The sequence below is a fragment of the Pomacea canaliculata genome, linkage group LG11 (genome assembly GCF_003073045.1).
Source record: "Pomacea canaliculata isolate SZHN2017 linkage group LG11, ASM307304v1, whole genome shotgun sequence".
NCBI lineage: Eukaryota > Metazoa > Mollusca > Gastropoda > Architaenioglossa > Ampullariidae > Pomacea > Pomacea canaliculata.
In genome coordinates, this window is record NC_037600.1 from 8,642,244 (window position 1) to 8,652,318 (window position 10,075).

Consider the following 10,075-nt stretch of genomic DNA (forward strand, 5'->3'; position numbering starts at 1 on the left):
GAGACACACTTAAAAAGAGGGGCCAAGAAGCTGAGTTCAAAATAACAAAGAAATATTGTCGCTGCTATGAAACGAAGCAAGATGAGAAACTACTTTAGCAAACTCATAGAATGCAAAAAGAACACTAAACTGATCTAGAAAGTCATCAATCAAATAACCAACAAGTCGAGACAAACTGGTCCACAATTAAAATACTCTCTAACACACTGAAGGCACATTTTGCAGGAATTGCTACTACGGTAGTCTCAAACGACAAGTCACAACAAAAACAAACTAGATAAACTACGAAACTTCTGTAAGTCAAAACAGATTGATACCGCTTTTTTCATTCTCCCAATGAGTATATTAGAAGTATATCAAGCACTTACCAAATTCAAAGATACCAACACCGGAGGGCCAGACAGCATCGACAACAAAATTCTAAAGCGTTCAGCACCGGTCAAGTGAAAGAATGAGTTTAACGATAGGTACTGACTCTGTTTCAGGTAAAAAAATTATCTGTTAAGTTTTATTTTTTGCTGCGTAGGCGCGCCATTGCTGCAGTGTACTGATCTGTTTTGTCCGAAATAGGAGAAAAAGTGACGAAAGAGAGACTATTTTCACATAACACTGAAGTCTTCACTTCGAACATTACGATGAGACAAAGTGAAAAATATAAAAAGTTTATTAACAAATATAAAATTAACATTTCTGCATCATGTTGTGCATGAAAACATGAAATATCACTTCAATAAAAGTAAAAATGATATATTAAAATGATGATGAAAAGGAATTAATGCACACGATTATTTGAAGAAAAAAAATACTTTTTTTTAAAAATCCACATTTTCCCTTTACATGCAGTCTGTTGTCTTGCTCTTTGCTTTTCTAAAGGCACGCAGGTATGACGCGAATACAGATGATTTTTATTACACCGCAGTAAATAAGTAAACAAATAAAGAATGCAAAACGCACGAAAATTTCGCTCCATTTACGTAATCTATTTGTAAGATATCTGCAACCTAAGATGTGAGGGTTGAATGTGTGAAGGAGGTATAGGAAGGGTAGGGTGTCTCCTACGTTTTGAATTCCTAGTAATAAGTTTCAACGTAGACACTTTAACAACGCTGTAATTAAAAAAATATATCTTTTGTAGCTTTGATTGATTCTTCCACAGAGCTGCATGAAAACGGTCATGCTCTGAGATACTGTGCTTCAGACAAACAAAAAACAAAACAAAAAAAAATACCGGGTTGCATAGCTTGGTAACAGCCTCATTTCGGAGGTGATCAAAGTGAGACTAAGATGTGGAGTGGTGGAGGGAGAGAAGAGTTTGTTCTCCACCTCTGTCCACTTCCTGCAACGAAACTGTAAGATGTCAAATATTTTTATGTCCTTCACATCAGCCTGGTAAACCGCGACAGCGGAACAGTCCGAGAAAAATGACCGAGCTCCTAAAACTTGTGTCTGTTCACAGCAAAATGATTGTGATGGCGACGAAGGAAGGGATCGTAGCAGCAGGTCTCTACGCAATAACACACCCCCACCCCCACTGATCTTCTGCAGTCTGAGGGACGACTTCCGGCGGTGGCTCCTGGAACTCGCACGGAAAGAACAATCTGGAAAAAATATTAATAATAACAGCAACAACAAGGAGAAGAAACGCTCACGAAGGAGCATGCTTTCAAGTAAAAGACAGGGACAGTATACGAAGGACGGAAGGAGTAACAGCCATGCAGACAAGAAATAAAAGACAAACGTAGGCGACGCTTAGAGGAATCAGGGAACAAACAGTAAGGATGGAGAGTGTCATAAATCTGCAGAGGAAGAGAATACAAAGACAATGACAATGATCAACTTTATTTGTCCAAGTGGACAATTTGAACATGGGAAGGTGATCTAGTTATAAGCAATAGAAATAAAAGTAAGAATAAAGTTCGTTGCAATGTGCAGCGTTAAAAGATGTCAATATGAAAATATTAGCAATAAAAAAAAACCAGGTGACAATTCTTTTTTTCCATTGCTAATATTTTCATGTTGACAACATTTAACTTAATGTTAATGGCGAACACTGAAACAACATGGATGGACACCACATGGGTTAACTCACATACTAGACCAAAATGAGACCGTGACTGACCGACAGACTGATAAGCAGGCTGAGAAACGCGTGCGCGTTCACACACACACAAAGGAATGAGAGACCGAAAAAACACCAGACAGGGATAGAAGATTCCAGAGATAGGAAGAGGTAGACAGTGCATTTTAAGGAATCCTCACCTGACGCAGGTGACGTACTGCTGGCCTGCCGACGTAGTCGCTACTGAGTCAGAGCGATCTTCCTTGACACCTGTACCTTCGCTATCCTTGTCCACAGCATAACGGACAGTTTCCGCGCTGAGCACTGGGACACCTATGAACATTCCATCAACGTTCACTTGTACTTTCTATGTTTAGACAACGTGGAAATGCTCGATGATTAAGCTGATATCATAAACTTCAAGAATCCAGATGAAGATCATCCCTTCCCCTAGCAGATGATAAAATAATTCTATGGCTACAACACTCTGAGACACTTGAACAAGGCTTGAAAAGAACTACCTTTTTCTGCGCGGTAGTGAGCTAAGAGGGTTAAGAAAATTTCCATCGAGATGTGCTTCCCCTACCACCCCCAGTGAAACAAATATTTCCTTGATAGAAACAAACATTTTTGCTTTCTAAATTCTCCTTCACAGTATCCCGCCTCAGACTATTGCAAGCTACTTAAACAGTTTTCAAAGAAGTGTGGGTTTTTGTTTTGTTTTCGTTTTTTTTTTTTTTTGTTTTTTGTTTTTTTTTTTATTAACATACCCGTCGCACAAGCTGCATGCATTGACCATAAGGATTCAGGTACATTTAACGGTGGGTAGAGCTGTTTACCTGTAGCGGTCAACCAGGAAATGATTCTCTGAGCAGTTTTGGAGCGAGATTCGAACCCTGCACCTGCCGGTCGAGCGGGCACGAAGAGTCGAGTTGTCAGATGAACGGAGCTGTAGAGAGACGAGTTTTCGCTCTTTTGGTCCTTAACGTAAAAAATGCGAAGAATTTTGATGTAGCGCGTTTCCAGGAGGCTGGGCGCTTCTGCGAACCCAGACTGCGTGGTTTCAATGAGGTAGGGGCCCACTGCAAAATGACACATAACTAACAGTTATGACAGTTTTTTTTTTTTCTATATCGCATTTTCCCGTGTGAAGGCGAACAGACGAACGAACAGAACGAAGACAGGCAACAACAATCGAAAGAGACTGTGGCAAGCATGAACGAAGTGCATGGACGAAAACGAATAAGTGGGGTGTAAGTGGAGTAGTTCACTTGGATTACGAATAACAAGAGATTAACAGATTAACTGAAGAACAATGTGAAACATGATATCATGGGTCATTACAAAGATACTCCACACTTACTTCCCCCTGGCCTCTCTGCTTTGAACGTCAGGGACTGAAAGTTGACAGCTCGAATATTCTGAAAGAAATTTTAAAAATGTACTTCTACTTAGTTAAAGTCTGATTATGTTTATACAAAGAAGCAAATTTTAAAACAGTTTTCAAAAATTCCTCCTATTTGCCATTTAGATGCGTTCCACAACCGCATCCACAAATTTTGCTCATGGGAGTGAAAGTCTGGTTTCAACAGTTTTATTTCATTTAAAACAATTTTATTTTTAAAATAGGTTCTTAAATTATGTTGTAGACTTTCTTTTCTACAAAGCTGATTATTTAAGTAGATTTAAGGCATAAAAGTGTTTGAAATTAGTAGTGTGTTGTTCAACTCTGAACGGAAATTCGTCTGCAAGCAGCCTGGACATGTACGCTGGTAGCTGCTTACTTGCTGGCCTTGTAGCCAATGCGCTGCCTTGGAGACAATGCTGGAAAATGGAGCGAACCGCACTCTGTGCATAAAGTTTTCGTGGTCCTGGGCTATATCCGGAACTTCATCATGATAGCCTGAAAATAAAAATAAGAATAATAATACTCGCCCAGACGAACAAACAGCTACAATTCAAAATAAACATACCGTTCTCACCCAAATAAGCAGACCGTTTATCTGACCCATCATTCCGATAGAAGGCAAAGTGACTATCCAGATTTATTATCTAAACGACATGCAGATATGATATGCCAACATTCTACTATGATCCAAGGCAGAGTGCCTGTTTTTCCACAGGCATTAATTCGTTATTTTCAAAGGCAACCTACCGATTTGTTCAAAGGCTGGCTGGCCCTGCTCATAAAACAGTCGAATGCCGCAGACGTACATCCGGGTAGTGCGACCTGATTCCCACCCTAGACAGTTCTCGGTGTTGATCTTCTCAAGCGACGCAGTCTCCATCACTTTGAAAGTCACCGTCTCAACAGTTAAGATCTTACCTGGACATGCAGGTAGGCAGAAGAAAAAAAATCAGATTTAGATGTAATTGAAGTTCGCGTGATTTACAAAACAAGAAAATTCAATTAGAAAATTCGTGTGTCAAAAGTTATCCATTGCGCGATAGAGCCCACACTCCAGACCTTTACACAGACAAAACAGACATTATGGCATACCTGGCAAGGGCTTCTGTTGCAAATGGCGGCTGAGCTTCTGCAACATGGTAGGCAGCGAATCGAAGGACGGCAGGACGTTGTCCGGCGCCACGCGGAGCGAGATGGTGGCAGCCACGGCGGCCAAGGTGCTGACGAGGTTGTTGTTGGTGTGGTCTGGCAGCACCGTCATGTACGCCAGCTGCTGCACCGGCGCCGGCGTCTCTCCTTGCGGTCGCAGCCATAGTCTGTTGGACAATGGCAATAAGCAGCGCTCAGTGACAGCCATTAAAATTATTAGCAGCTAATGGACACATCGATGGACGGAATATCTTGGAACTACACTATGCGTGACTCTTGAAAGACAGAAGACCAAGCAAGACCGTTTACCTCAGCCCCTTCAGGTAGACATTCTTGCCATTACTGGAAATGTGACAGAAGCTGTTATCGAAGTCCGCCTTGAAATCCGCGGCGTTCAGCTTGCTCTCTACTGTCTCGCACTTGACGACCACAAACTGCGGCATCGAGCGAAGCCACTGATTGGCCTCCTCAACAACAGACCTGCAATGCGATTGGTCGAAAAGAAACACACATCTTATTTTACTCGCCAAAACTATTGGCTGCACGAGAGGAGCTAGGGGAGAGCATTCTCTTGCTGCGAATTACTTATTAGGCAATGTTTCTATCTTTGTTAATCACAGATGTAGAATTGTGTTACAGACGAAAGTTAAAATATACATTCTCAGCAAGAGTTGCACATTCAAAAGGACGACGCTTACAGCCTGTCACACAGTGTTTCTCGTATTCTCTTAGGGGGCTGTTGTTTTTATTTTATTTTAATTCTTTAAAAAAAAAACTTCTGCCAAAATCGTTTAAAGTATCGCCGACTCGTGAGTGAAAAACTGAACCAACAGTTCTTGACTACTTGATTAGTTAGAGATTGATCAGAAGTACATTTCAAGATAATCGGGAAGTATTCTCTGGTAAAGATCCAATGTTGCACGAGAAAGAGAAGTGTGTGTGTGTGCATAATCAAATACAGAAAACTCTACAGAGGAACCAAAGAACAAGAACTGAGAGTAACAAAATAATGCAAAAGGAAGACGAGCAGGGAATGGTCTGAGAAAGGACTAGCATGGTGGGAAAGGGTAGATATGAGACGTGTACTTACTGAAAGTCTGCGTACTGTGGCTCGCCGGCAAACTTGGTACCCAAGCAGCGAGGGTAAAAATCGACGTAAGTCAAGGGAGGCAACTGTTCCGCAGTCTCGACAACAGTTTCTTTCCCTTCTGGCATCGACGTTGTGAACACCTCCATCATCTCTGTTTCGATCTGCGCTGGAGATTCGCTTGTCATTCTTTTCCTTTATATTTCTAAGGATAACTTGATGACATAAAAAGAGACGAAAATCAACGAACCATAGAAATAAAAAAGGAAAGGTCTACCAAAGAAAAGGAGCAACAGAAATAGAAGAGGTCGAGAAATTCATGGTGTACTTGCGGGTTGAGAGTGGAATAAAGGATGGAAGGAATAAGTTTGGAGAAATTTTGATATCAGGTATCATTCTTCAGAAAAGCAGCAATACATTTAGTATACACCACCCTAATAAGCAACAACGCAATTCGCATAAAAATTTTATATACCTGTATTTCTTTTCTCCTCTCTTTTATTTATTTTTATTCTTTTTCTACCTTTAATCTTTCTTTACTTCTTTCTTTTAGTCTCTTAATGATGTATCCTTTTGTTCTTGTTCAACAGCACACAGGGTTTAGCTAGAATGAAATAGAAAATAATTAAGCTGGTGATAATAGCAAATAGCAACAAAACTAATGCTAATACGATATACTATAATTTTCCATCCAAACTGTGTGTGGTATATGTATCGTGTCAGTCTATTCACTTATTAATGTGGGTTTTTTTTAAAATAGGAAAAACGTCGATGTGAGTCATTCACTTGACGTTTGGTTGTAAAAAGCCACTTCATGACCCTATGCTGACCTCAATGGCCTGTTATTCATCGATCCCTGCTGAGACATTGGACATTTACAACACAAGTTCGTGCTGAGACCTATCCCCACCAGCCCTGCGTTCCGCACTGCGGCGCTCACTCGATCTCGCCTGCGAGACTGTGAAACCCTTTGCACACCGCTGGCGCCTTTTTAAATGGCGGTTGCTCGCGAAGTATATAGAGAATGGAATTGTGTCGATGGACACATTTGAGAACGACGACGAAGTAATAGAAGCAATCTATTGCAGCACCAAACAGTATACTTCTAGTGGCATTCATTTCTTAGCGCTCCACAGTTTATCACAGGGGATTATGGGAACAAAATTATGAAACATCAATTGTTTCGGATTAATAACATCATCAGTCACTCGTTAACTGGGATCTGTCGTTGAGGGGAGCACATGGATAGACGCGTCAGCTGAAAAGGCTCGCCTCTCGTGCCTGTTTTGTACGATAGTGAGCAGGTCCTGTACAGGACTACCAGTCCGGTCTTCGATGTTCGTAAGCCAGCACCTCCTCTGGCCATCGTGTCGTCGACTTAGGTACCTTGAAAGACAGTCATCGACAAGGTGTCGTGCCCGGTCACATGGCCAGATCACACCAGCTTACGTCGCGTGACTGTTGCAAGTAGAGGTTTCTGGTGTCCTACGAGTGTCGTAACCGTGCTTCGACAAAGTTATTGGGTTTATGTCCTCTGTACGAGATGCAGAGCAGCCTCCTCAGGCATCAGACATAAGGTGAAGATCACACTAATGCTGGTGGGAAAGTGGTAGGGTCTAGGTGGCGCAAGATGTTACAGGTCTCGTGGAGTAGTAGTAGTAAAGTACACACATCATATTATCACCAACAATCTTTGTGGTGGTCATAGACTGGATTATGCGCAAGACAACCCAAGACAACAACACCGATATCCAGTGGATCTTCACAAAACAGCTACAGGACCTGGACTTTGCACATGACATTAGTCTCCTATCTCATCGGCAACTACTTGCACAAACCAAACTGAGTAAGCTAGCTGAGGAAGCAGAGAAGACTGGCTTAAAGGTCAACAGAAAGAAGACCGAAGCGATAAGAATCAGCAACAAGCAGGAAGTCCCAATCCAACTTCAAGGAGAGAACATCCTGGAAACAGACTGCTTCACGTATCTGGGGAGCATTAATTGTCAACAAGGACGGTGGAGCGGACGATGACATCAAAAGCCGCATCAACAAACCCAGGCATCCTTTCAACAGCCTAAGCCCCATCTGGAACTCCCGAGAATTATCCTTCTGATGCATCTTCAACCAATGTGAAGGCAGTCCTACTGTATGATTCTGACAACTGTCGAGGGACAAACATCATCAACAACAAGCTCCAGACCTTTACCAACTGATGTATACGTCATATTGTGGGAATAAGATGGCCTGAAAAGATCTCCAACAACAGCCTGTGGAAAAGAACTAACCAGAATGCCACTAGCCAAGACATCAAGAAGCGCAAATGGGGCTGAATAGGACACACCCTGTTCAAACCAGCTGACACCATTGAAAGCAGGCACTTGACTGGAATCCTTAGGGGAAGAGGAGAGTTGGGAGACCAAAGCAGATTTGGAAATGAGCAGTAGAGAGCGAAGCAAAGGACGTCGGAACAACATGGGCCCAACTGAAGGGGCTGCCCAAAACCGGGTCTCTTGGCGAGGTCCTCGAGAAGTAACAAGGGCTAAACTAAACACACAGCTGTCACTTTTTTAAAAATTAAACATTTCATGAAGTCAAATACTCTTGGATCATTAGCTCTTTTCTGTTGTGTATGTGATTAACAGAATCAAATAGGTAAAGACAACGTAGTGAGCGCGTTGTGTGCTGCCAAAAGAGTCAGAACGAGTCAACATCGGACCTCACCGAAGCAAAGTATAGGTAATTTCATGTATGCATGGCGGTTACCTTACCTTCGTTGTGGGGAAACACAACAGGGTAGACAACCCTTATCACTCGAAATGTGTAGCTGGCGCAACAAGTCTCATGACCGCTGAATGCACTGGGCACATGACCGGCTACTTCGAAGTCCGTCAAGAAGGCAGAAAAGTGTCGCGGCAGATTTGTTAGAACAAAGTATGTAGAGGTTGAGTCTGAGCTACGCGGTACTCCTGTGAGCACGTGGTGACATAGTTTGAATGTGTTTGCCCCTGTCGCCAGGCAACGACTAGACAGGTGGTTTGTAACTCCACGTTGCAACTCGCACGAGGAGCTCGCGAGCCTTGCGCAGTCGCGTGAGGCTACAGACAACTCTTGTCTATACATTGTGAATGCACTGAGGCCAGTCTTCTGGGTCTGCGCTGTCGCTGTATGTTCCAGCACCGACTTGTTAGCGAAGAGCGTTTAACTCTTCTCCATGACACAAGAGTTACCGGACTTTCACAGGTACACATTCCGCATGAACTTTTAAGAACTTGTACTCATTATACAGTGGAAAAACTAAACAATGAACTCAGGTTTTGCAACAAATGGCAGTGGTGCATGCAAGGTTTCAGCTTTGGCTGACAGCCAGAAAAGGGTTCTTAGCAGATATCTGATCACAGTGATAAAATCCATCTGAAATATTTAAATCCATATAATGAAAAAATGTTATAATAAGTTAGTGCGTGGTTCTCATATCATTCAGGCCATTGAAACTGTTCATGTTGGTATTACGATTTGGTAAGCTTTGTTTGTCTAGATAATTTTATCGCTAAGACAATAAGTGTGGGAATATGAGCAAAATTTAGGACATGCAGTTTCAATTAGGTTCGATCTGTTCTTCCAGTTTGTACACTCATCTACAAGACAGCTTACAAATCAATAATTTATAATACTGATTCGAATAGGACAAAAATATGTATACTAATCGATACTTTTCAACAGTATTTGTCTCTCACGTATCTGTCAGGTAGACGAACAGCGACGATTAGTGGCACACAAGCTGGGTCTCTCTTTCAGTGTGTATATATGTGTGTTGCCTCTGTGTGTGTGCGTGCGCGTGCGTGCATGCGTGCTTGATCAGTCCTAGATAATTTTGCTTCCTGCAAAACATCCTAACGCTTCAACCAGAAGGTGATGACAAACGGCATGACAAGCGTTAATCGACACAATTAAGTCCACGGACGCCACTGACAGACGCGCAGGATTCAGTACTAAGAAGAGCGCGCGCGTTTTTGTTGCACGCACAAATTTATATTTCATAAGGCTAACTTATCTCATAGGTAACAGGAATCAGAACAGCAAATCATAAACAGAATTATCATCTCTTATTTTTTAAGGCGCGGAAGAATGCAATGCCTTTATGGCTTTATCGCTAAAATGCGTTTATGTCGATCTCACTGTCTCTTGTATAATCTTCTTTTGAAAGTAAACCATAATCAACGAACTGTATAATATATATACCGTAAGAAAGATGTGAATCTAACATAAGATAATTATCACTTTATTTAAACTATAGGGGCAGCTCGATATCAAAAGCACAATACTAGAACATCCACCAAACAGACTCATACATTCATGGTTCAGACAGCTGCAT

At 41.9% G+C, this 10,075-nt stretch overlaps 1 protein-coding gene across 3 annotated transcripts; it reads right to left on the bottom strand.

Moving 5' to 3' along the window:
- Positions 1-698: 698 nt before the first annotated feature.
- Positions 699-8,786, bottom strand: LOC112576114. 3 transcript variants are annotated; one of them, XM_025258368.1, is made up of 11 exons: positions 8,472-8,786; positions 6,227-6,307; positions 5,707-5,918; positions 4,926-5,096; positions 4,560-4,783; positions 4,215-4,385; positions 3,844-3,962; positions 3,423-3,480; positions 2,899-3,141; positions 2,260-2,392; positions 699-1,598 (listed from the first exon to the last, which is right to left on the bottom strand). In XM_025258368.1, the coding sequence occupies exons 3-11, from the start codon at positions 5,889-5,891 to the stop codon at positions 1,505-1,507; spliced, it is 1,398 nt and encodes a 465-aa protein (XP_025114153.1). In that variant the 5' UTR covers positions 5,892-5,918; positions 6,227-6,307; positions 8,472-8,786; the 3' UTR covers positions 699-1,504. The 3 variants fall into 3 exon arrangements, with proteins under 3 accessions (XP_025114153.1, XP_025114152.1, XP_025114151.1); XM_025258367.1 differs by having other exon boundaries at positions 6,179-6,307; XM_025258366.1 differs by lacking the exon at positions 6,227-6,307 and having other exon boundaries at positions 8,472-8,775.
- Positions 8,787-10,075: the final 1,289 nt, after the last annotated feature.

Bases quoted from the DNA above. Each gene is read 5' to 3' on its own strand.
- LOC112576114 (XM_025258368.1), bottom strand. From the start codon at position 5,891: ATGACAAGCGAATCTCCAGCGCAGATCGAAACAGAGATGATGGAGGTG. The intron at 4,784-4,925 runs GTAAACGGTCTT...ATTGTCCAACAG, and splicing joins GTCTACCTGAAGGGGCTGAG to ACTATGGCTGCGACCGCAAG. The intron at 3,142-3,422 runs GTAAGTGTGGAG...GTCATTTTGCAG, and splicing joins AGCAGAGAGGCCAGGGGGAA to TGGGCCCCTACCTCATTGAA.